Consider the following 27,584-nt stretch of genomic DNA (forward strand, 5'->3'; position numbering starts at 1 on the left):
AATTTGTTATAGAGCCAATTTTCAGAAAATATTAAGTTTGTTATACAGCCAATTGCCATTGTTTGTTCACAATATAAAACAATCGCGGCAATCACGACAATTAACAATTACTTTTGATATAGTAACATTATACTGTGTGGAGGCTAGCATTCACATATATTATATAGCTTGGTGTAAAGAAACAAAAGTCAGCTCACCGAGAGACACTTTGATGTAGGGCTGCGCCTTTCTACTAGATAGTTATTTTTCAAGTTCAAATAAACGTTCTGATTATTGGTAAAAAAGCGCTTTTATGATTAAAAAGAATTGTTTAAGGAAGTCAAGGAAGGCGAAGAAAAAGAAGAAGAAGAAATCAAAGCACAAGAAGAGGCGCAAACGCGACTACAAAGTGCCTGACATGAAAAAAGGCAAAGTAAAACAATGGTTTGATATCGCAGACGACACCTTTGACCGTCACAAGGCAACGGACCAAATGCGATACGAAGACTTGTCAGATGCCATCCCTAGCTCTATGTTTTGGACACTCACCGAGCAAGTGAGGAAAGCAGGAAGACACCCAACTGACAAGTATGGAACATTAAAAAAAGCACTTTTAAAAGCCTACGGTTTCGAAGACGAATCAGGTTGGATGGATCGACTGGAAAAGACAAGACGCAGAAAGAAGGAATGGCCTTCGCTTTTTGCTGACAGGCTAATTAGAGTGGTAGGAGGAGAAGATGAATTAAACATCGACAAAGTCAAAGCTTCAGTCAACCGGAAATTCATAGACGAAATTCCCGAATGGCAGCGCGCCACAATAACTGCAATGGATCCACAAGACTTGGCCGCAAGAGCACAAAAAGCGGACCAGCTTTGCAAGGAATCTCGCATATGGAACAATCAGAGCAGCGGACAAAGCAGCGACTCTGACGACACCAATGACGACACCAGCACTGAGGCAAAACCAAAGACAAAAGAACAAAAAGGAGTACAAAGACAATTCTCCAAGATAATGTTAGAGCTCTCACGAATAAAAGAAGAGAAAACAACAACTCAGGTTCCAGTGTCCGACAAACCGAAGCATCGACAATTTTCCAGAAACTGGAACTCAAAAAGCAGCAGTTGGAACTCAAAAAGAAACAGAACTTTTCAAGACCAAACAAGAAGAAACAGCAGTTGGAATCAGCCACAGACATCAAGACGCCCAGAAGTCCAAAATAACTCTCGTTACTGCTGGAAACACAACAGGTTCGGCGCCGAATCAAGAGGTTGCATACCGCCCTGCGCATGGAAAACGGACCACCCTGTGAAAGAAAAATCAGTCAACAACGTCACAGGAAATGATACAGCCACTTTGCCATTTGTAATGGACAAAACGACTGGTCAACGGTACCTAATCGACAGCGGAAGCCCTTTCTCCTTCATACGCCCAAAACCTCACGCAAAGCCAGATAACAAAAACGACTTTTCGACGACAACGGGAACGCCAATCAATACGTATGGACAGAAAACTCTAACTTTAGATTTGGGATTTTCCTCAAAAATCACACATACATTTATTGTAGCCGACGTGGCCTACCCAATCATTGGATGTGACTTTTTGGGGAGAAACACACTCGATGTGAGCATTGCTAACCAAAAACTACGCAATACATCGACGAACGAACTGATTGACATACAATCAGACCAAACGGAACCACAAAGTGTAGTCGAACGACGTTTTGCCAGAATTCTAAGTTCTTTTCCAGAGCTAGTAAACCCACAGCCAGACTACCACAAGGCTCCGATACACAAGTACCAAATCAAGTTAGAGACTACGGGAAAACCTTTTCAAGGAAAGCCCAGGCGCCTACACCCAGAAAAGTTCAAAGCACTAAACGAACAGCTCGATATTTGGGAAAAACAAGGCTTAATAAGACCTATCGAGTCGGAATGGGGCAGCCCTGTGAATTTAGTTTCCAAACCGAACGGCAAATATCGCGTCACAGTGGATTTTCGCAAACTGAACCTAGCCACGACAAATTCGAGCACCAACAAAGCACCCCCAATGATACAAGATTGCACAGATTTCCTCAGAGGTTGGACAATTTTCTCAAAACTCGACTTAAAAGACGCATATTACTCCGTCGGCGTAAGGCGCGAAGACCAGCAGAAAACCGCCACAATAGCGCCGGGGAGAAAACCATTCGCCTGGACAAGACTTCCACAGGGACTGAAAAACGCTGCAGGATGCTTTCAAACATTCATGAATGATGTGCTAAAAGAAATACCAAACTGCCTGGTATATCTAGACGACATCCTAGTATTTTCAACAAACGATGAACAGCACGAAACTGACTTACGTCGCGTGCTTGGCAGACTCGCCGAATACAATCTCTATGTCAACACGAAGAAATGTGAGCTCGCAAGACGGGAATTGCAATTTCTCGGACATGTGATTTCAGGCAGAGGAATTCGACCGCCAGAACGCAGAATCCAGGCACTGCAAAAAGTTCAACTCCCAAAGACCCAAAGGCAACTGCGACAGCACTTAGGGAGCCTAAACTATTTCAACCGATTTTTACCGAAGTGCGCGAAAACCCTAGTACCCTTGTATGCAATGCTAAAACGCAAAGGGACAAGACAAGCTCTGACCTGGACCGAAGAACAGAAACAGGCCTTTCAAGCTTCAAAGGACAAATCATCAAACGCCGTTGCACTTTGTCATCCGTTGTTAGATGCACCACTGTCAATAACTAGCGATGCTTCAAACCTTGGATGCGGCGCGGTTCTACAACAACGTGTAGACCAAAAATGGGAACCTTTAGCTTTTTTCTCAAAAGCCTTTAACAAAACTCAACAAAAGTATTCCGCGTTTGGACGCGAATTACTCGGCATTTACCTTGCGGTGAAACACTTCATATATTACATTGGAGAGAGAGAAACAACGATTTTCACCGACCATCTTCCTCTCGTTCACGCTTTCACATCAAAAGCAGATCGCATAATTCCGCGAGAAGCGAGACACTTGGCGTTCATCGCCGAATTCGCCACATCTATAGAGCAGGAAAGGATAACGTCGTAGCCGATCACTTGTCTCGAAACGCGCTCAATCACATTCAACTCAACACGGAAGCGATCGACTGGAAAGCCATCGCACAAGCGCAAGAAGAAGACCCAGAATTGAAAGCCCTATTGGACAACGGCACTGGCATGTCACTACAAAAGCTCACTCCACCAACCACGAAGACGGAATTGTGGTGTGACACATCAAGCTCTGTTCCAAGAATATACATTCCGCAAGGGTTCAGACATCACGTCTTCCGGATTCTACACTCCGTGACCCATCCAGGAATCAAACCCACCATCGAACTGATCGCCAAACGCTACGTATGGCCACATATGAAGAAGCATGTTCGCATCTGGACCAGACAATGCCACGAATGCGCGACTTGCAAAGTAACACGACACAATTTCACTCCAATTGGACGATTCCAACCAGTTGAGAGGAGATTTGAATGTGTGCACGCCGACATAGTGGGACCGTTCAACAACAGCAACGGTTACAGGTACATTCTAACCATGACGGATCGTTTTTCTCGTTATACCGAAGTTCCCCTCTAAAAGACATAACAACCGAAACTGTGTTAGAAGCTTTTCTATACACCTGGATTTCAAGATATGGAATATGCAACACTTTGACCACAGACCGTGGATCTCAGTTCACATCACACCAGTGGAAGGAAATGATGGAATATTTGGGGATACAACACAATACAACCACCTCATTTCATCCACAAAGCAACGGCCAAATCGAAAGATTTCACAGACAGCTAAAATCGTGTCTAAGAGCACAGACTTCAGCAGAGGACTGGTACTACAACCTGTCGCTCATAATGCTGCAATTACGATCAACGTGGAAAGAGGATCTACAGTGCTCGCCAGCAGAAGTTCTCTACGGACAAACACCAAAATTGCCAAATGACGGTTTTGCCACTACGCCGCCAGAAAGCGAGGCAACAGCAGGAAGCATTCTTTGCAAAATTCGCTCCTACATGGACAAACAGCGATACAAGCCGACACGGCCGCGAAACAAAAGGCCCAACTACGTCGACAAGGCATTGATGACCTGCAAACACGTCTACGTGAGGAACGACGCTTCAAAACCAAGCCTGGCCCCACTCTATGACAGGCCATACAAAGTTCTTGACAGAAGCGACAAGTACTTCAAGCTTGACAAAACTGGAAAACCTGATAACGTTTCCATTGACCGCTTGTCCGCCTACCCTATTCTATCTGTTCAAAGAAACCGCCTACTCTATTCTACCTGTTCAAAGACAGTCGTCCAATAACGACGACGTTCGAACAGATATTACCGAGGATGAAGACAACTGCCCACCACAGATGGAGCAGACCACATCGAGAGGACGGAACGTTCACCTCCCAGCCAGATATCGTGATTAGTTAATGTCACAGGACATCAGACTCCGATTTCACCGACCTATTTTTTGTTTGTGTTTCAAATATTTTCAATTTTTGCCGTAAGCAATTACTGAAAAGCCAACAAATCTACACCATTGTGACAAGGCACACTTTTCGCAAACTAACATCATCAATAAACCAGAGCCCTTCTATTATGAAGCAGGACCGATCAACAGGTGTTTTCTACAATGTCTCAATGCAACGACATTTGTTTGCGACCTGGTGGACTAACTTAAGCTTCAACAAAACATCAACCTCCCCTGGAGAATTAAAACCCCACCCTGCATCGACTTCCCTTGTAGGACGAGATCTCAATAACCTACAGGCCAAAGTCCAAATTTAGCTCACTGCAATACAGCTGAGCGTCAACGTAACACAAGTGCAACTTAGACAACGCAAGCGTTTTTACGCGTCAACCTGCAGCGAAATTCTTCCTAATTCGAAAGAAACCACTTTCGCTGAACTCTTGACTTTTTGATGATCTTATCGCTGGCGATAAGATATTCGAGACAAAACCATGGGCCCGATGGACGTCCTTGAGAAGAATATCCCAAGCTAAGTCTACCTATTTTCACGGCGTTTCCTATGCACAATATCTATACCAGTTGGAATTCTAGATTACTCCAACGACGCCGCTTACAATGCACTTGGTAAACATTCCTCTACACTTCAAAGCACAAGCTGCTGTGAATGTACTTCACACATAAACTGCAATGAAGTAAAATATACCGCAGTATCCAGTGAATGCTATTTCAGATTCACGTCATTTTACTGAAAAATCATTATACCGCGATTCTTCGAGCAAAAAGTCGACTACACATATTTGCTAGACGACTCAGTCCGATGCCTTCACAAACACAAACAACCTTATTCCACCTAACGAACCCCACAACCCTTACTAACATGCTAACACCTGCAGCGTTACTGCTGACAGCGTCGGTTTTTGACAGCGCATAGAGCGAAACAGAGGCCCAAATTATGTTTGCTAAATACTTTAAAGCCAAACGCTAAGCTTACCGAATTGTGCATGAAATGAATCGCCATGTATCTATAATTCGATGTATCGCATTTCATCAATGCACGTCATAACTTTATTTGTGTCATAAAGGGTTCGAGAAACCAAGAATTCATGACTTACAACACAGACAGCCATTAGCTGTCCATTTAAGTTTCTGTGATCATAGAATCCACAGCCGACTATTGATTGTTTCCTGTATTGTATTTTCAATTGTTTGTGCACATATATATATCACGGAGAAAAATCTTTAACAAAATCGCCTCCAAAAAAATTATAAAACCACCCATAAAAACGTTGCTCTCTTCAGTAATATATATATTGTTTTCTTATAACGCCACGCTTGTTTTTCGCTCGCCATTTTTTGCATGCTATTTCTCTTCATGTCCCACAGCTTTCGGACATGCACCCAAGCCAAATCCTAATATCAATCTTCCAGATCTCTTTTCAAATTAATGAACAACCCTTCCTACGTCTGGCTTGTTCATTGGAAGGGGAGTTCTGTAGCATTTAGCCTACTTTTACGTCACTATACACGTGACCGTTGTTCACTAACGCGTGACCTAACGCCGAATCGTGCGCTTTGATCGTTTCGCATTCATTCTATTATATACGTCTTACTAATAGCGGCTTGAATCACCGCTCTGTTTTTAAGAAGTTAAGGACAGGTATTCTAGCGGCCTGCTCCTTTGGAGTCGGATTAAGAACTTGTAAGAGACTTAGGCAGCCGTCGGCCCTCGTCTACAGGGTCAGCAGCCCTCTTATAGCTCCCCTACGAACTCTCCACGCTTCACTGGCAACCCTGGCTAGTGCAGACACCTATGGCCTTAGGGCCCTTCTTTTCTATTTTGCGACCTTCAGTATGGAATAAACTAAAACAAGCTAACAGTAAACCTGGTAGTAGGTATTATACTGTAGTGGGTTATGGTGCCTTAAGTTTATTAGGACTATTGTTAGGTCCCTAAGCAGGGGCGCCCGCAGAAACCTTGTCAGCGAAGCGAGCGCGAATTTTTTTAGGTGTACCGGTATTTCTCTTAAATTGCCTGCATTTTTTTATTATATAGGTTTTATATTGTTGCATATCTTTAAAGGGACTCCAGCCTTTAAGACTAAAAACCTTATTTTGTCCAATTAAGTCTTGTTCCGATTAATTTTGAACTTATTTCGTGTTTAGGTCTTATTTAGACTATTTTAGATCTTATTCTGTCGTGGTTATTACTTCGAGTATGGCTACTATGGTAGCCTATTTATAGATTAATTACTGATTTAGACAGTGTTGCTTCGAATGTCTTATTGCGTTTTCTACTTAAATGACTTGTGGAATCAATGAGCTAAGCTTAATAGGAAAGTAAAAAATATATGTTTTATATAATAGTATAATAGGACCTACATTATTTGTTGCAAAATTTTAATTTAGACATAGAGGGGAACGTCAAGCATTGAGCACAGATAAAAAATGTACATTGCTTGATATATTGGCCTTTATCAAGTTGTGGGTCGAGTTGACAAAAAAATTAAGGTTAAATACGTAAAAATTTCCCACAAAAAAATTACAATGTTTTTTAGTTTGTGAGGCTTTAAGTTACCGATGTGTTATACTTTGGTACAATGGCCATATTGCAAAGAAGGCATAAATCGGGAGAAATACACAACATAGCATTAACTAAATTAGGCTGACAAACGTGAATTTGTATGTTTCAGAGTTTAGACAACGGCATGTATTTCGTTCATATTTTAAAGTCGGATACATTCGAAAGCAGCGCAATATATCTATATATATTAGGGCTAAGTTTGTTAACTTCTGTTGGAGAGAGTGACACAGTGCAGAGGACTTTTTTAATCTGTAAATATGGCCAAATAATTGGTAGGAGATACGAAAAAGACAGAAAAGATTCACGCGAAGCGCAAAAAAATCATTTTAGTCTTTAAAACAGGCTTAAAATAGAGTTTGGATCCTTCCCTAGAAATAATGTTAACGATACAACCAAACATGTAGAAAGTCCCCCGTGTTTTCGCTCGGCTTATGTGTTTTATTGAAAATAAGCCGCGGGCCGGATTAAATTGCCTGGCGGGCCGGATCCGGCCCGCAGGCCGTATGTTGCCCAGGTATGTCTTAGAGTATGCATAAAGGTCTTAGAGTATGCATAATTTTGCGTTAACTATTACTACTTAAAAATTTATACTTTAAAACTCGCACGACAGTCACCATTATACCTCCTTTTAAGAATCTGCTTCATTTAAACAAATGTCGATGTTACACCAACATCGGATATTAGCGCAAAGACCGAACAGCGAGAAACATACTGCGTATAACTTGACGTTTTTTAGCGAGAAAAAAAAATAAGGTTTGACTTAGCGTTGTCAATTGTCGAATACTTGCTAATCACTAATTAGTCAACCTAAACCAGCGCTTCTCAACCAGTGGGGGCCATAAGAACATTTGAGGTGGGCCACAGACCAATTTAAAAAGCTAGATTTAGTTTCATTTGTGTCACTATATTTTATTTTAAAGGAATAATGTTTTGGGATGAATTAAAAAGGAATGTAAATTTATTATTCAGCCGCAAGTATCTCACTAATGCACGGTTGATTAAATAATATGTTTTGAAATATATTCTGCTGTGTTTTGTTAAGTTTTTTTTTCATAAAAATTCTATTGGGCCACAGAATTTTTTTGCAAGGTAAATGGGCCACGAAAGAAAAAAGGTTGAGAACCACTGACCTAAACAAATAACGAAAGAGAAAAACTATCCAGCGTTTACGGTCGACCAAACTAAAGACGAAAAATGGCGTTTTGCGCTCGATTTTGGCTTTGCAATGCAAGGCTGCCACTCGTAGGGATATTACCCTACGGTAGGGTATTTTCGCCTAAAGTAGGGGGTAGGGAATACCTACGGGATAAATTGTACTTTGTAGGGAAAAGTAGGGTATTTTGGTAAAAAAGAAAATTATGGGGATACTGTAAACAGCTTTAGCAATGAATCGTATGTAATTTTGCAGATCCAGTTACAGTACGGTAGTGCGAATTTTGAAGTTCGATAAACGGATGGGAAAACTTCGGCACTGGTCTGAATCTTACCACAACGAGATAATATTGTGCATAGAAGGCACTAGCCGTTTACCGAACTTTAAATTTCGAACTTTGGGGACCAGCTCATTTTTCTAAAAATAGAAAATTAAAAAAATAACTACAAATTTGAAGTACGGCAACAGGTTGCCAGGCAAATTGCCTCTTCCTATTTCGTTTTTTTAGCATACTTACGTCAATAGAGTCGTTATAGAGCCCCTAGATCAGTGTTTCCCAACCTTTTTTACACTAGTGCCCCCTTTGGCTCAATATTATTTCATATCGCCCCCCTCATCTTGCTTCACAGTAAAGTATCATATTTAATCGTTGTCTAACATCATACTGACTTCACATTCGTTTCGATAAGCTGTCAGTCTTATTTTAAGTTGTCTAACATACATTCACTATACTAGGAATGTATAGATACATTAATTCACCAGGTTATGTCATAACCAGGAAAAATTCAACTTTCTATCAGGGGTCGACAACCTTTCCTTGTCTCAGAAAGGTCTCTGTGGGCCGCACAAAACGTTAACTAAAAATTATGTTATTGGAATGTTAGAACAACTGTGAATCAGACGGACCTCCGATTTTTTTTATTCATGCTACTAATGAAAAGTGTTATAAAACTAGTTTGAGGAAACGTGATAGATAGTGTAATTGAGTGTTTGTTAAGCTCTTTAAGTCCTGGCGCACCTGGCGAGCGAAGCGAGCGCAATATTTTTGGGGTATACCAACATTTCTTTTAAATTTCGTGCTAGTATTTGTTACATTGCCGAAAAAAATCAAAAAATGTTAAAAAATATATGTCTAATATTTTTGAATACGTTTTCCGTTTGTCCGCAACGGTGAAAAAGTGCTAATCTATTCCAAAGACAGCATCAAAACTTAAACAAATTAGACGTAGAAAGACGAGGAGCGAAAAATTTTTGCCCATACTAAGTTAAAATAGTCAAAAAGTATTTAAAATGGACTCGTGTCTAGTTTTCAAAAAGGTGGCGGGTCGTAAGTTGGCGGCCCCTAAATATACAAACATTTTGCCGCGTATAAAACTGTGAAACGCAACAACAACCAACAACTTTACATAAGAAAGTCAATTATTACGTAACAATGGTCCGAAAACTACTACAAGTTCGCAGTACGAACGTTGCCATTTAAGGTTAAAAGTTACCTAAAGTCCTGTTTGTTACTATTTTTATGTGAACTTTTTATAAAATTTAGGTACTTTTATGTAACGCCCCCTTATATGCATTCAGCGCCCCCAAATTAGAAACGGACCCAAAACGCCCCCTTGGAACTCGCCAACGCCCACAAGGGGGCGGTACCGCCCACGTTGGGAACCTCTGCCCTAGATCAACCCGCTATAGCGTAGGGAAAACGTACGGTAAAACTTGCATGTGTGGTGGGGAAAAATGAAAATTTAGAGTGGCAGCCCTGCTTTGCATTAGATTAAGACGCGTGACCCAATTTTTTAAAAAGCACGCCGCTTCGAACAGTTTGCTTAAACATGACAAAAACAAACCAAAAACGATAATATCACTTACAAAAAGGGTGGTAAGAACTCCCGCCCCCATTGGATACGCCACTGGGGGCAATGGATATTGTATATTATTTTTAACCTTCATAAGTAATACATAATACACTTACAAATGTTGCACTGAATATGTGAATAATAGAAATCACCTTGACCCTTGCAAGATAAATGTCGACCTTTAATCAATGTTGCACTGAATATGTGAATAATAGAAATCACCTTGACCCTTTGCAAGATAAACTTGCAAGGGTCAAGGTGATTTATATTATTCACATATTCAGTGCAACACTTACAAATAATACTAATAATCACATTTTGAAATTCCAGGGGGGGGGGGCAAGTGCCCCCCCTGCGGGCGCCCATGTCCCTAAGACTCCTTATGTCTGATTCCTACAATTTATTAAGGCAAGGCACAATATTTGGGTTAGGCTGTAGGTTAGTGTTTGGGTGAGGCTCAGTCAAGTATTTTAATAATAATTCTTAATCCACCCAAACCCGCACCCTAACCCTAATAATGTTCGTATTGGCAGGATTCTAAACCACTAAGTCGACCCAACACTAAGCCCGTTTATATGCACCTTTAAGTCGGATTCGAATCTCATTCGTTAATTCATTCTCTCTCGTTTTGGCGCTGGAATGAATTAAGTTCTCTCGTTTCTTAATCGGTCAAAAGGAGTGGTTTTCAATCCGTTCGGCGTTCAATCTGTTCGTTTCGCGGACGGCCAAAATCGTTTAATGTAGAATGACCTGCTTCAACGCAGTAAACATCACGCCACTTTTGGGGCATTATGACGTAACACGAACGGCTAGTCGTAAACAAACCAAGTTTAGCGCATAAGGAAAGAACATTACATACACTCGTTTGAATCAGATACTAATTTGTGACAGAGGCGCTGGTCTAGAATCCACAACATATTATATTATTTGGGTTAGGATGCGGGTTTGGGTAGGTTTAAATAGTAAAATAGTTGGCCCACCCTCACCCAATTATTGTACTTTGCTTTAATAATTGTTTCCACGCTGTGGTAGGATTCTAGGCCAGCGTCAAATACAGTTTTCATTAATGTTTGGTACATCTTATCACCTTCTTTTGTCCACTTTGCCTTGTATATAGCGTTGGCCAGCACAAACAAGCTTAACATTCCTGCACTTACATTCTGTGTGCCAGGTAAATTGAAGCACAATACAGTTGAAAACGTACTTAATCGGCAAACCTAACTCTAGTAATTCTTGTGTGATTTTCAATGTTAGGTTAATAAAAACGAACAAGCAGCAATAAATTGCTACCGCAAGGAGTAGCCTAAGCCGAAAAATCGGTTGTGCGTTAGAGGTTTACTGGAATATTACGTAATAATGCATATCAGTGCAGTTTGTACACTCAAGCTGGCTTGAATTTCGCGCCATGTAATTACGACGCTGGAACGGATTACTTTTCAAGCCGGATTGAACCTTAATCTAATCTGCCTGAGAAAGGTGCATATAAACAGGCTTACTGCTTAATTTACCAGTCTTGTAGCTTGGCATAACTCGACTCACCAACAAGATCAACGCAAAAGCACACGAGAGAGAGAGAGAGAGAGACCAGAGAGAGAGGAGGTGCTGGTTGTTACTGCGAGCAATGGTGAACGTACGGCGGCTAAGGTTACGCCACGGCGATAATGTTAATAAATAACTAGATTGCACTACTTCCACTACATTACCATATAAGATGCCCTACAAACTACATGCTCATAGATTTTTCTTAAAACGTTATACTTTTACTGAGAGCGAGGGATTAAACCAGGGGTGTCTAACATGAGGCACGTGTGCACGCGCCTAATAAAAATGGCACCCAAGCCCCTAATTGTCATAGCTAATTGTCAAAAAGCTATATTTGTTTTACAGCCAATTGTCATTGTTTATATACAATACAAAACAATGCCAGGAATTACAACAATCAATTACTTCTGATATTATAACATTATACTATTTTTTTTTGTATAAAAGCGCTTTTAATATTAGAAACAAAAATAGTTGCTAAACTTTGGCAGGGGAAGACTCCATTCAATTAAATATAATGATATCCAGGTTTCCGTTGTGTGGGAAATAAACTTGGTATAGAAGCAAGCGACCTTCGGAATTTCTATTAGTAATTATAACGTGTTCGTTTTGAGTGTGCTCTCGTAAAGTCTGTTTTAAAACTTTCTGGCATATTTTTGTTACCGTTTGCATCCTGCCTACCGAGGTCGTTAACTGACCAGTTAATCCCTAATGCATTCACTTTTCCTGCGACGTTTATTTGAACTCTACCGTAACACACAACGATATGAACACCATACCAGCGAGACGTGTTTTATTGCACTGTAAGTTGTTTTATTGAAAGAACACGGTTTCATAGGTGTCGTTAAAAAAATATTATCTGAAAATAGTGGACTGATGAAAGTAAGTTTTACGCCTAAGAAACGTTTGACTTAACAAAATGAAAATATTACATTTGCACTTTTTCTTTTGTAGATAGCGAGCATCTGTATTTGTTATTCAACGTGTTTGTCAAGCGTATTTAGAGGAAACTTTTGTTTTTTTAATCATTAATCCAAACTTACTTTTATCACGTATCCGCTCTCATTTGGCAACAGGCCAGCTTGTTTTTAACGCAGTCGCTTCTCCTTAATTATAGCCTACGTGTTGCGCCCCCGCCGCGACCTGCGCACTGGGGTCTGACCCCCGACCCCACACAGTTGCCCGGCGGGACGCAACCGCGCGAGTTCTTGTTGTTTGCAAAGGTTTCTGGTCAGATAAGCTGCCTGTCATAACCACAACTAAAATTCCAATCAAAAGTATATTGTTAGAACGAATTAAAACGTTATCAAATAGCATTAGTGAACGTTATTTTCAAGTTAATGTGAGACAGACAGCCACCGCCTATTGCAGCCACTGTCGGCTAAAACTTCGCAAAATACTTCTCTAGAAAAAAGCTCAAAGCAGCTAAGAAACGACGTGTATATAGCCAATACGTAGAAAGAAAAAGAACACGAAAGTTACCTCATATTTGGCCAATAAGACTGGCCGGCACTCTGAAAACATGGCTAGGCATTACAGCGGCCATTCTAAGGCCAATTTGCAGCGGGAGTCAGACGCCAGCGAAACTAGTGGCTTGTTTTGCAGAACGTGAGAAAACCACCCGCAAGACTGACAGTTATAGATTACGAGATTAAAGGTTACATGTCAAGTTTGAAACGAGGCGAACTGAAGCAGGAAAACTCAGGAATTTTACACACAACAATACGGAAAACTTTGCATCATCAAATATGATATTATGTAACTGAAGAACATATTTGGCAAACGAAAGCTGAAACGTGTAATCTAAAACGCTATTTATCACATCGTAAAATCACTTAATGAACTCTAAGATTTGGCTTGTGGCAATTAATTAATTTGGGTGTTTAAGTGTTGATAAACACGTAACACTACGTTAATTATTAACACAACTATTCTGTGGTAATAATTTCATGACGCAATTTCCTGTGCTGTGAGTTGTATTCATTGAAAGCGTAGTTATGCCCGAATGTACAATTAACTATATAGCGACCGGACAACACATGCACTTTGAATTGTTAAGGCATTTTGTAGTTTCCAGTGTCCTTCGGCTGAAATGTACCGTTTTTAATAGTTTTGCTTATTTTTTCACAGACATGACGTTGTTTTGGCATCGGATCGAGCGGGCGTACTTTTTCCCTAAATATCGGAATAAAGCAGGTCGTGTCGGTCATCCTTAAGTTTTATAAATGTAGATGAAGCCTGTGCTTGTTCGCTTTATTAAAAAAAATGCCTTATAAAAACAGCGCAGTCAATCAGTGAAAAGGCTGGTCATGGTCGTACACCGCCATAATGTTAATTTTCCAACAGAAATAAAATAAAAAACAATCACAATTTAATTTCGAACACGTTTTATTTTGGCCACGGACAGTTTCAAACTGCGACGGTAAAGCAAACTGTCGGTACATGTGCTTTAGGCGAATACAGCGGTGTTTGACCACGTTCTACACCAGGAGTGGGCAAACTACGACACGTTTTCAAACTGGCCACGAGACCATTCCTCATACTTTTTGCTATTTCAATTACCTATTATAAGCATTTTTTTTTCGCTTTGCCCAAAACTTGTTCCTCCAGCGAGTGTAGATAGCAAATTACCCTGGTTTTATTTCCGATTAACAGTCGTTAAGATTGTTATAATAAAATGCGTAAAGTCTTCACAGTTAAAATTTAACGGCCCGCAAAGACGTTTCGAGTTTGTGTTTGGCCCGCAACTGAAAAAATGTTGCCCATCCCTGCTCTAAACTCTTTCTTAGTGGACCAAAAACCCGATTTATTTGCCTGGAGTGGTAAAGCAAAAAACATTAGGCGAATAGAACCATTCTTTAAAGGTTTTGGCAGCAGACTGCATCTACCAAACTCGAACTGATTTGACTACATTTATTTAAAACGTTTGCAAAGTCAAATTGGTCGTTTATGCTGGCAAATTTGGCAATGAGTAATTTTATTATTTTATTTCAAAAACACCGCAGCGTTATGAAGTTTGCAGTTGGAATTATTTTATCTGTCAAACTCGAGATTTCAGCCAGCCAACCGATTTTATGACAACTCTAAATAAACAGTAAACCACGAGTACTTTAATAACTGCCGTCAACTTTTCAATTGTTTGTTTTTTACAATTCAGTTTAAATTTTTGGTGTTTTTTATTGGAATTAAATTGATCAAAGCTTTCCAAGTATGCTTTTGTAAAAAAGATTTTTAAAACTTAGAGTAGTTAAAACTTCTATTTTACAAATTAAATAAATACAGTGTCAATATGTTTAAACATAAAAAAAAAACATTTAAATAGGAAAATATATGGAAATGGCTGAAGTGTCTTTGTGGCAAAATGTATCAACAAAGCAAAAACATTGCACTAAAATATAATTCATTGTATAACAAGGTATCCTACAGCGCATTAAAAATGTACGAAAAAAATATTACAGTGTTACGACAAACGTAAGTTAAGAAGGGTGAACACATAAATAGAGCAAATAAATACATTTCAACAAATTTATATTCGTTTGAAACACTATATACGGATCTGTTCATAAGTTTAATGGTGAAAATAACGGCCCAAATAGACGTAAAATGCGACATCAAACGTTTCGGCAAATGCTCATGCCATCACATTCATTTTTACATGAATTTGTTTTATATTGCAGTTGAGTCAAAAAGATTACCAGCATGAAATATAAACCAATTTGAAAGAATATAAGAGAATAAATAATGGATGTGTGCAGACTCTTGAAAACAAAGGCATTTCAAGAAAAGTGTTCCATGTAGCCTACTTTAAAATCGCCATTTTTTATGTGACTATTTAGAATCTTTAGATTTTGTAGCAAACAACGGCGAAAATGTGTATTTCGTTTAAAATGTGCTGTACTTTTGTTACAAGGCACGTCTTAAAATGCGAAAGTCTCCCTACTTTAACAGTAAAAAATTAAATCAACCAGTTGTAAATAACTCGTTTGATATCAAAAGAAAAAAAAACGTTTTTAATATATTTTAAGATAATGTATATTTTTAAACATAAAACATTTAACTGCGAACATCAGTTTCAACTTATTATAAAAAGAAAATAATGGAAAAATATCAGGTCGCTTGTTGAACGATCGAGCTGCTATGCAATTAAAGTTTGATTTCATTTTATACTGTGTCTTATTGTGGAACATTATGTTTCTATTCAAATAGCAAAACGGTCTACAAATACCGCATACGGCAACGAACAATATTTGGGTGAGGGTGCGAGTTTGGGTGGCTCAAGAATTATTATTAATAATAAATATAATAATATTTGAACCACCCACACCCAAACGCTAACCGCCACCCTAACCCAAATATTGTGCGTTGCCGTATTTATAGACCGTTTTTTGCGTTACTTTCTACGTAGCAAATAGAAAGAGCCACGAATCAAATAGCTAAATTTAAGCGCAATTAAGGTTACACGAGAAATACAATTACCAGCAAATTTGTGGCTAAAGTAGCGAACAGAGTGGCGTAGGTGGGTGAGAGGGTATTCCCCGATGAGCCCCCGTAAGGGTTATACACGAACTCGCATTTTTCGCCAGGTTTACAGCATTTCGTCTGCGCCACATTCTTCAGGTACCCCTGCACTGATTCAGTCGTCGAACGCCGTTTGCGACTTACGGAGTCGGAGGGTAGGACAGGAGGTTTCTCGCCCTGGCAAAGAAAATACAATTAAAAGTTAATTCTAGTGTTAAAAATAAATGTTGTGATAATGTAAAGCCTTCAAATAGACAAGCTGAACAACCATTGTGTCTTTATTGATTTTGTTTCTGAAAAGTAGTTGTAATTATTTGCTTATTAGTTTTTCGATAGTTCTTGCACTTAAAGTCCTATTGGGTAAGGTTGAGTATTAGCGCAACTCTGTTACAATCAAAATTTGCAGCAAACACATTTCGTTTGTTAGCTACCTCCTACCAAGTGTAATTTTTTGTATAGATGACCTTTTTGCTTTTGAAAGGTTTCGCACAAAAATGTCTATCATCCGTGAATTTAAAATTTCCGTTAAACTTTAAATGCAAATATTTCTTTTTTTCAATCAGAAATCGCCATAACGACGCTGTAACTTACGACGTGATATTTCATTGTTGGCGTCATTGCAGTTTTGACGTCATATATATCAAAGATGTTTAAATATTTTTTCTAATAATGACACTATTCTTTACGCGATTTTTTATAGGGCAAAAATTCTTTAGCGAATTAAAGAAAGAAAAATTTATAACACGGTGTGACGTCAAAAAAGCGATTGTTAGTGCGACGTCACAAATACGATTGCTAGTGTGACGTCACAAAGGCGATTGTTACCTCACAAGAAGTGGCGAGCGAGCTGCATCCGCACACAGTAGGGGCATACCCTGGAGGGGGAACCCCGCTGAAGCAACCGATCATGTAGGGAAAGTCAAAAGTTGCGTGATATCTGCAAAAGTAAGATGTTGAAAGTTGCAACTCGACACCAGTGGTTTTTATTTGTATTTTTATATATTTTTTTTATTTTATTTTATTTTTTCATTTTTTTTGTTAATTTATTTATTTTTGATTTATTTATTTTTTTCTCATTTTTTTAGGCCTGCAACAGTCTTCAATTTTTTCTTAATCAGGGTTCACCAAACTACGCCCTTCTACTTAAACTCGATACTAAGACTGTTTATGAAAAGAGTTATAAGACCTAAACTCATTTCTTAGTTTTTTTACAGAAATATGTTACAGAAATATTTCGCCTTATGAATATTTTTTTAGACTAACAACATGAAAAAATTGCCTTTGAACGTTTCAATTTGATTTATTCTCCTTGAGCATAGTAATGACGTCATTAGTATCGGATCGGATCGCGATAGTTTTTGTGAATAATATCGGGTATCGGAGTAAGTGCCAAGTATCGGACATGCTTGATGGAAAGTGTCGCGCGAACTAAGAAACCTTGACCAAAGTCGGCATCTTTGCATCATTTTCTGCAGTCTTTACATTATGTAAAGAGTTCAGGTTCAGGTTAGCATCTTGTATAGGTTTATTTTGTGCGAGGTAGAAGCAATACAAACTGAACGTACTAAGCTTTAATCGCACTAGTGTGTGTGTAGGCAATAAACAAAGTGAAATATTTATTTTAGAAGTCTTCTTGCACAACCAACCTGTACTTCTGGTATCTGTCCTTTCGCCCGTGACACGCATCCAAATCTGCTGACGTCAGTAATTTGCCTGTTTCGTCGATAGGCCCGTAAATAGGGAATCCGTCAATGGCCACGCCTAAAAATAACAAAATTAAATTTTAAATAAAAATACCAGCGTAAGCCTTTATATCAGTGGTTCTCAACCGGGGTGCCGCGGTGCCCTGCTGTGCCACTTGTAATGCCCAAGAGTGCCGAGAGATATTTAAGAATCTTTAAGAATCTGATTTTTGCTCAACTCTTACAATTTGTTTGTAAAGATTAGAGTGGAATACATCTAATTATAACTTCCTACGTTGTGTAGAGTTGATGTGTGTTGTTCCAGTTCCATTTATGGTGACATTCTACTGATTTACCTACAGAAAAATCTAAGGGGTGCCGCAATCTATTTATTATTTCTGAGGGGTGCAGCAAGCCATAAAAGGTTGAACAACTGGCTCTAACCTTCAGTGACTAGCTGTGGTGATTAAAGGCTGCTTGTAGTCTATTGTGACGAGGATCATCTGACGTCATGGCAAGAACTACGTCACATCCGGAGATGTCGATGTTTAAAGGCGGTGACTTGCCGAGCAAACGTGTTTAAGGTACGGCGTCAAATAAGCGCAAATTTACGTCATTTCCGGTACGCGCCCCAAGGTAAATACCTCAAGGTGACCTTGCCGAATTTAAACCGCTTTATCTTTTTATTTTTTTTTGTGTGTTTTTTACCGCAACTAACAATGGTGCATTGACAACATTTTGATGTCCCTCTTAAACCCATTGTGACGTCGATAATAAACATTGTAATAGTGGAACATGCTAACAATGCCTTTATATGTGCTTAGTGTTGTTTGTTATACGAATTAACACTGTTAAAAATATTGGGTACTTCATTGAAAAAGTTTTGGGTAGTGCAACAGTTTACCCCGAAACAGGGCCAAAATATTTGGGTACCCTTAAAACCTACCCAAGTAGAATTGGGTAGCGTGTTTTTCATAAGAAATTTCCCTTTTTTGTTGGGTAAAAAACATGCTACCCAATTGGAAGAAAATGTTTTTTTGGGTAGTAAGATTTCATACCCAATTATTCATGGAAGGTTTCTACCCAAAACAGGAAAATTGGGTATTAATCACAAGTACCCAATTCCAATTTCTCGAATTGGGTAATCATAACACCCTAAAAGAATTAGGTATGAGCTTTTATACCCAAAACGCATGTACCCAAAATCGGTGAATTGGGTAAGGTTAACAAATACCTAATTACCAAAATGGGTACTCTTAACTTCCTAAAAACAGTGGTTTCAGCTTAGCATGAAACAAGACTCCAAAGCAAATTTTAAAACGTACAGTTTGGTTTATTTACAAAATCAAGTCAACTTAAATACACAAAAATCGGTGAATTGGGTAAAGTTAACAAATACCTAATTAACAAATTGGGTACTCATGACTTCCTAAAAATTAAATACACACAAGCAGACTGTTTCAAGGATTCTAACCTAAATTTTGGACAAACAAATTCTTCAAATGAACCAAATGGGGATACTATACATACAGGGCGAGGAAAAAAATAATGGTTACTTCATTCAGTTTGGGTAGTGCATGAGTTTACCCCGGAAAACGGCAAAATAATTTGGGTACCCTAAAAAACAACCCAAGTAGAATTACTCAATATAATTTTGATTTTTTCTTGTGTAAAAAAACATGCTACCCAATTAAAGAAAAATATATTATTGGGTAGTAGGATTTTATACCCAAATTCAGAGCCGAGATTTGTACCCAAAATAAATAAATTGGGTATAGTCAACATGTACCCAAATAATATCGGTAGAATGTTGGGTAAGGAATGTTCACATAATTGGGTTTGGGAACTTTGGGTATTCATAGATTTAACCCAAAACAAACTTGGGTAAAGTTTAGCACCGGGTATAAAAAACAAATTAATGGATCATACATTTTATTGTTCATCGTAATGATCAACACAAAACTTGTTCGATAGTGGTTATGTTAGAAATATAACTAGTTATGACAGTGATTAATGCGACTGTTTTAAGATGAAAAATCGGCGGACCATAACGTCCTATTTCACTTATTAATCTATTAGGCATACCGTTATGAGTTAGTTCAGTAGCTTAGAGCCTAACATACATTAAATACTCCAGTTTGTTATAACGCTTATTAGGTGTACAAATATTTAAATAACGGCAAATTGGTGCGTCGATTTTAAATTTTGAAATTCGGCGCGAGACGTCACACTCCGTTAAGCGAGAGGCATTCTTTCGCCAAGCGCGCGTCTAAAAACGCCTTTGTCTCGCCAAGCGCGCGTCTAGAAGTTAGTTTGCGAACCACATAAGTTATGTGTATGTAAGAAGTGTGATAAACATCAGCCAGTTGCAGTTATCGTGTTCTCAACTTTAAAAAGATTAGGATAAAAAAGAAAAGGAAGGTGGACATGTCTAGGTCAAGCCTTTTATGGTAAGTTAAAACATTACTGTTTTTTGATTTAATTTATATGTCAACACTTTTTTTGAAAAAGAAACAAGAAAATATACCCCACTGATATTTACTACTTTACCTTTTTTGGTGATCTTATTGTTGGACCTAGTCAAGTTCACACCAAAAACTTGTAGGTTAAGCAATGTTAATAAATAATTAATATAATACTATTTGACCCACCCTTATCCAAATAAAAAGACAATTTCTCTTTTGTTAAATCATTTATTTTAGTTTTTATTTTCATCTTTCAGCAATCCCAAACTGCAAAAAATGAAGTTGTCTCAGTGGATAAGAGTTACAAAAAGCCATTAGAGGTACAAAATTAATATTTGCAATATTTTGCTATTTTATATGGTAATAATTGTCAATGTTGTTTTTTGATATTACCTTTATTTGTACAAGTGTGCTTTATATAGTAAAATGCTTTACATGAGGCAATTTTGTTTACCTAAATAGTTTTGTAACATTAACTATTGCACTTATTGGAACTATAGGTTACTGATAAACCAAATTCCATTAGTATCGATACTTCTCATCATATTAATTTATGCACTTTGCCATGTTTTTCGATCAACTGTAGTGTTTTCTAATTTGAAGTTAAATTTCTGAGAAAATTTTACATTAAAAATCACTAAAGAGTCTTTCCTGTAAATGCACTTATAAATTTGTTTTGCTCATTTTAATATAGTAATGACGTAATTTGGTATTGGATCAGATCCCGGTACATTTTGCCTAAATTTTCTTGTATTAGACATCCCTAATTTTAAGTATAAAAACACAAATATGCATGTAGTAAGTGATATTATTTTAAAGTATAGGCACATACAGACTACGGCACTATAATTTCGTTTTAACTTCATGTGTTTTTTTTACAGACAAGCAAGGATTATTATCAGCAGTGTCCACTATGCAACGGACCGTATCTGGTCAGGTGAAGCAAATTAACCAAACGCCATTGAAAAACAAAGAACTATTCTCCTGGTAAGAAATATGTTTATAGCTCCTGTTAAGTGATAATATACAATAAAATAACTCCAAACAATAAAGACTAATGTTGCCTAAAATTGATACTGTTAACATTACTTATTTTACAATTCATATATGTTTAGATTAGTACAATATATTTGTCTAATGGCTTTTGAGAAGGATCACAAAACTTAGTTTGCATTAAGTGAAGGACATATTTTGTTTTTGTAGAAAAAGACAACCACATATCATGTTACGAGGGCTGTCCAGGACTCCCAAATAACCATTTATAGCAGTGTTTGTCAGTGCAGAAAAAAACTACTGTTGTAAAAATCTAACCCCACTTATGTATATACCATTGTGTGTTTAATATGAGTGATGTCCCCACATGTACGTTTAGCCCTTCATTTTTTATAGTCTTTTTGGTGAAACGTTCTTAAATGTTAGTGATACGTTGATTATAATTATTGTTTGCAAAATGATGCTATTTTCATTGTAATTTTGGTATTTTTTTTCCTTATGTTGTTTTTTCTTTTGTATTTTTATTTGTCAAGTTCCATTTGTTACAACAGTGTTCTTTCAAATACACTTTCTTATTTGCTTCTTAGAAATTGTGGTGAATGCAAAATTATTTGGGTGAATTATTTTTCTACCCAACAATGTTGAATTTCTCGACAAATGTACCTTGAATATTATGTATGGCACGAACTAAAATTACCCAATATAGCATTTGGGTGGAACAAAGCGATACCAAAAAATATTTATTGGGAATCCCCACGAGCGTACCCAGAAAAGTGAAGTGGGTACAACCTAATATTACCTAAGAATACCATTTGGGTGGAACAATGCGAAACCCAAAAATATTTATTGGGAATCCCCACGAGCGTACCCAGGAAATTAAATTAGGTACAGGCTTATGTTACCCATGTAATTTAGGTAAAATAATGTGATACCCAATAATTTAGATTAGGTAGATATCAGTGGTACCCAAGGTATTTTGGGTATTAATTACCCAAAAATATTTATTGGGAATCCCCACGAGCGTACCCTGTTTGACAAAAAAGTACCCAATGATTTTGGGTATTGAATACCCAATTTTGCTAACAGTGAAAGATACAGGCTTAAAATGCTTTACGCAGCATTCATTTCGTTCGTTTTTGCTATGTTAAAAAATTCGAATCGTTACTAAGTATATATTCTGTGATCAAGCCCTTCTGGAGTCTTACTGGCCAACGATAACGGCACACATAAGTACACAAGATGCCTTTGAAATAGCTGACTGATCAGCCTGATTAGTATTGTAGTGCAAGCAAGGTCAAGCCAGAAAAAATAACTAACATGTAGTGAGGTTCGAACTCACGACCTCGGTCATACCGGGACCGTCGCTCTACAAACTGACCTTTCTTGCACTACAATCCTGATTAGGATGGCGATTTTCGTAAGCCTCTCCAAAGGCATCTTGTGGTAAAAATATGTGTACATAAAAATCAAAAAGTAACCAAATTCGCTTTTCTCGCTAGGCACGTATATCCACGTATACGCAAGTTCATGCACGTATACGCAAGTTCATGCACGTATACGCAGGTTCACGCACGTATACGCAAGTTCACGCACGTATACGCAAGTTCACGCAAGCTTACCTATAAGTCCCGATGCATTCCCACACTCCTGTTTAGCGAGGCATAGCGGCGGAGTTGTGTAATAATATGTTCCACTGCTATCAACCTGACCCCAGCACTGGTCGTATGTTGACGCTGCTACATCAGCTGCAAAGAAAAAAGGCTTAGAGGGATATTAGCTGTACAAAATTTAATCATTGTTTAAAAAAGTGACTGTACTGTTTATTATTTTTGCTTCAGAAAAATATTTTCAGAAAAGTTATGTTACAAAAACCTACCCAGTTATTTGCAGTTTGTATAAATTCAGCCGTGCAAAACAATGATATGAAAAACAATGCACTCAATATATGGGCCTTATTGTGTATAATGAAATAAATAATACATTTCTATACACGTCGTTGTAATGAAGTCATATCGTGTATATTTTTATAAAATTGTATCTTTTTGTAAAAATTCGGTATATTTTAGTAGGTGTGTCACCGAGAATTTCAAACCACATTGGTGCGCCGCAAGTGACAAAAAGATCACTTCCCAAACGACAGGTAATGACGTCACGACGATCAAGAGAGTTCGAGATCATATATCAGCGCTGCTTAACCGCCTGGGAAGGAAGTGAAGTAATCGGCTGCATTTGCATCAACTTAACTTCCTTCTAAACCAGGGGTTATTAAACTGGGGTCCATGGACCCCTTGGAGGTACCTGAACTAGTTTTAGGGGGTCCATGAAGGCCTAATTGAAAGATTAGTGTATTCAGAAGTAGTTAAATTTTTAAATAAAGTTTGAAAAAAATAAAACATTCTTGCACTGAATGTATTTATACTCCATTTCACTTTCACATTTTTTGGACCAAAAACAGCAGATTTTCTAAGTTCATTTGTATTGTGACGCAAATATGTGACGTCATCTATAAAAAATTCTTCACTAAGGGGGTCACTGAATAGTAAAAAAAATCTTTAGGGTCCGCGGTAAAAAAAGTTTAAGAACCCCTGTTCTAAACGAATTTGGCTTCCCGCTTCATATTACCAAACGAAAGATAGCGTTAAAAAACAAAACAGTGATGAAAGTAAGCCGGGATGGTCCGGAATGGCGTCCCGGTAAAAAAATGTATTTATTTTTATCAAAAAGTTATTTTTGTACAAGGCCATACCTTCATCTCACTAAATTTCTATTTAATCTAAAATTTCCAGAATCATATTTTAATAGATTCGTACTTAGTATTCATACCTATGCTTCCATTTAAAAATATGCTTCCATTTAAAAATATGCTTCCATTTAAATATATGCTTCCATTTTCAATTTGATGAAAGATTTTGCTTTGGAGTACTTTTAACTTGCTGCCATTAACATGTTTTAGATTGGCGTCTAAAGTGTTAAACATCCACAAAAAAATATAAAATGAAACAAAACACATTAGTGTCGGTTACGTAAAGAAACAAAAACAAAGCATTTCGACCAATTTAAGCTAACAGAACACAAAAAAGAAACATATTTAGGAATTCAAACAATAAATGGAAAAAATCAACTTTTAAAAAGTAAGTTAAACAAAAAAAAAAATTCAACATGTTTTCTTTGGATCAACAAAAAATATATCTGTGTGGAAGAAATACATTTAACATTGACAAGGTCAAACAGGTTAAGACGAACGACAACCGTCCAATCAACACTCAACACCCAAGAAAATTTGTTAAGAAACCGATGACGTGACAACGTCGGTATTACGTAACCATTACGTCATGTCCAGAAATGACAGACACAAAAGAAGCAAGATTGATCACGAATGAATCGGCTGTTGTTTAAGTTTACATTTTTGAATTAGATGACAGAATTTGGTACTTTATTAAATATTGAAAAAAAGTAATGTGCCTTGAATTATGTTTCTATTAAGTTTCAACTGATCTATTTTAACTAGTTATTTTATGTTTGTTCATGTAGGGGTTAATTTTATTCTGGTGTTAAAATGATATCCACTCCGTCGCATATATCCTCAGAAATAATCTCAGAACAAACATACGGGTGAATAAGTCCAGAAACAACAATCTAGACTTCTATACCAGCTTAAAAACATTCATGTGGTACATTGCGTTGGACATATCCATCCGTGTAAAATAACACATATTTAGTTTATCGTGTTTATTTATTTTTTTAGTTTTTCGTGTTTATTTATTTTTTTAGTTTTTCGTGTTTTACTTTTCATGTACTCAAAAAGTTAAACAGAAAGCACAATTGACCCCAAAGAACCTACCCCATCTTTCGAAAAAATGGGACACTGGTCCCTTTCAATTAACATAAATACACTGATATTGGAACTAGGCTCTTAGCTTTCATTCAACTGTGAATCTAAAAAAACTCATAGTCTTAAAACAAATTATGTAACGACTAGGTATAGAAAAGGTAAATGACGAATCCCAAAATAACGATTACATTATTCAGCCTCCATATAAACATGCAAGAATAAAGCCAAAATTGAAAAAAAACGCATTTTATAATTTACAACAATTCTACAAGCATGTTGTGAAATATTCGGGTTAAACTGAATCCATATCAGGACTTCAACGGGAGTAACATCTTACCGACGTTGCAGCAATGCACAGTGTAAGGGTTGTAGATTGGAATCCCGTTGATTGCCACCCCAACTAGACCCACAGGCAAGCAGGTGCTGGCCACAGCCGGCCTACTGTTGTCGGCGAGGTTCGGGATCGTTATTTCAAGGTTCTGTTCCTTGATTCCAGCGCTTTGCTTGCCTGAAACAAAAGGTTAGGTTGTTAAAGAGTTGCGAAAGCCTAAACACGTGGTATTTATTTATGGGTGGATCCTGGGTGAACGTGGCCTTATTTTTTACGTATTTTAACTAATTAAGTGCCAAATGTTTGTCGCTGTTCGCTGGAACCAAAATTGTGTTGCTTGTATCTCCAAATTTTCATCAAACCATCGAAAATGAAAGTTTTGGCAACTTAAACGATATAAAGATACAAACGATATCTGGGACTCGAGTTGTTATAAAACTTGTTTGCAACATAATACAAGAGTAGCGAATCGAGTTCATGAACTCACCAAGTAAATATACTACGAGGTAGCGGGACTCGCGTGAGCAAAGCTACAACAAGAAAACTCTCACTTAGATGAATTTGTTTTTCTCGACGGACTCGTTACCAGAGATGAAAGTCACCGGAACGATAAAATATTTCTTAAAAGTCGACTTTTTTCTTTCTTTTACATTTTATTACAAAGAGATTTATACATAACAATCCTGGGTGACTTCGAGAAAAAAAAGTCATTCCACACAGGTTTAGAGAAGCATATAATGCTCAGCGGCAAAATATGTTGACCTGTTTTTGTGGCCGTCATTTATTAAGGGTTGCCAATGAAAATGCCCAGTTCTAGAAACAAAACTTAAATAATTTACAGAGAAGTCATTTTACCGGTTTCGTGATCCGGGATTCCATTGCTTCTAACGGTGAGCGACAAGAGAGCTCTGCCATCGATGGATACCGAAGCCTTCTTCATGCTGTTAGGTTCTGTGAACTGACGGGCTTTGAAAGCGCCAAACTCCAGCTCATTAAGTGAGCTCACCACCCCAATAAGCAAGCTGAGAACACATATCAGGCGCATCTTGGTGGCTGGAAAGTTTATAAGGACGGATTCTGGCGATTATTGTGCTTCTACGCCCTGCTGAAGAGCCACTCTTATAAAATATCTGAAAAGTGAAATGTTGAACATAAAATGAACTTGTTGTTGGTTCAATGGGCTTTATTATATAAAAAATCTTAAATGAAACGGTATATTAAGCCTAAAATTCACTTGTCGTTTGTTACATCGGTTTTATTACAGAAAAAGGTAAAAGGTAATGATATATTAATCCTCATTTTACTTATAATAAATCGGGTTTATTATAATATAAATAAAAAGTAACCATATATTACGCCAAAATCAACTTGTTGCGGTTAAATAGGCTTTATTTAAAAAAAAATCTAAAAAGAAAAATATTTTTATGCCAAAATGGATATTTAGGCAGACAATACCCCGTGAAGTATAAACCTATTCATTTAAACAACCTTATACAACTGCGCAATATAATTGCTAGTGTGTACACAACAATTTTCCATTTGTATTTCGTACGTACAATAACTTTGCGTACGTAGTAAAACACGATTTTCGCAATTTGTAAATAAATGTTTAACAGAACTGTAACTGAATCAGTTATATGTACATTTTGAACATCGTCTGACACTAACGGAAAACAAATCTAAAATGTTTAACTGTAGTTTTTAACAGTTTACCTCTTTGTACAACTTTTTATCTATATTTACGTCGCTAGTAGCCTATTTGCGCGATAAGGTTGTATGTGTAACAACTCCAGTGATGCTCGATTATATTTTTTGTCGTTGCAACAACTAGTACATTATCTGGCGTAGTATATTAATGTTTTAATAGTAAAACAACCTGAGTAAAAATACATTATCTTATTTCGCCTAAGCACTCTTCTATATTAGCAATCTACAGCAAATAAACAAATCAAAAGAAAGATTATTGCTTCGACTCAGTCGATATTTACAGTTTAAAAGAAACAGGTGTAACTCGTTTTTTTTAAATGGACACAACAACATGTTCTGTCCAATATTTTAATCTGGCTTTAAAAAAACAATTCTAAACCAACCCTCAAAGGTGTGGCACCAACTATTATCAGTACGCGACGAATGTTAAAGCTCCTAATAATTTACCTACAAACGTTAAC

General features: G+C 37.5%; 1 protein-coding gene and 1 long non-coding RNA gene across 2 annotated transcripts; one reads left to right on the forward strand and one right to left on the reverse strand.

Moving 5' to 3' along the window:
* Positions 1–15,960: 15,960 nt before the first annotated feature.
* Positions 15,961–26,491, reverse strand: LOC146157994 (uncharacterized). The gene is made up of 6 exons (XM_083384628.1): positions 26,272–26,491; positions 25,423–25,593; positions 22,873–22,998; positions 17,760–17,874; positions 16,939–17,050; positions 15,961–16,290 (listed from the first exon to the last, which is right to left on the reverse strand). Exons 1-6 carry the CDS (start codon positions 26,459–26,461, stop codon positions 16,051–16,053), a joined length of 954 nt encoding a protein of 317 aa, XP_083240754.1. The 5' UTR covers positions 26,462–26,491; the 3' UTR covers positions 15,961–16,050.
* On the forward strand, positions 19,385–22,049 carry LOC146157995 (uncharacterized). The gene is made up of 4 exons (XR_014494666.1): positions 19,385–20,245; positions 20,518–20,580; positions 21,142–21,247; positions 21,464–22,049. It is a non-coding gene; the product is annotated as an uncharacterized LOC146157995 (long non-coding RNA).
* Positions 26,492–27,584: the final 1,093 nt, after the last annotated feature.

This window comes from Ascidiella aspersa, chromosome 3 (assembly GCF_963924565.1).
Source record: "Ascidiella aspersa chromosome 3, kaAscAspe10.2, whole genome shotgun sequence".
Lineage (NCBI taxonomy): Eukaryota > Metazoa > Chordata > Ascidiacea > Phlebobranchia > Ascidiidae > Ascidiella > Ascidiella aspersa.

Coding starts and splice junctions, on each gene's coding strand:
- LOC146157994 (XM_083384628.1), bottom strand. CDS start 26,461: ATGCGCCTGATATGTGTTCTCAGCTTGCTTATTGGGGTGGTGAGCTCA. Junction 25,594..26,271: donor AATCCCGGATCACGAAACCG/GTAAAATGACTT, acceptor CTTTTGTTTCAG/GCAAGCAAAGCGCTGGAATC. Junction 17,051..17,759: donor GACAGATACCAGAAGTACAG/GTTGGTTGTGCA, acceptor TTACTTTTGCAG/ATATCACGCAACTTTTGACT.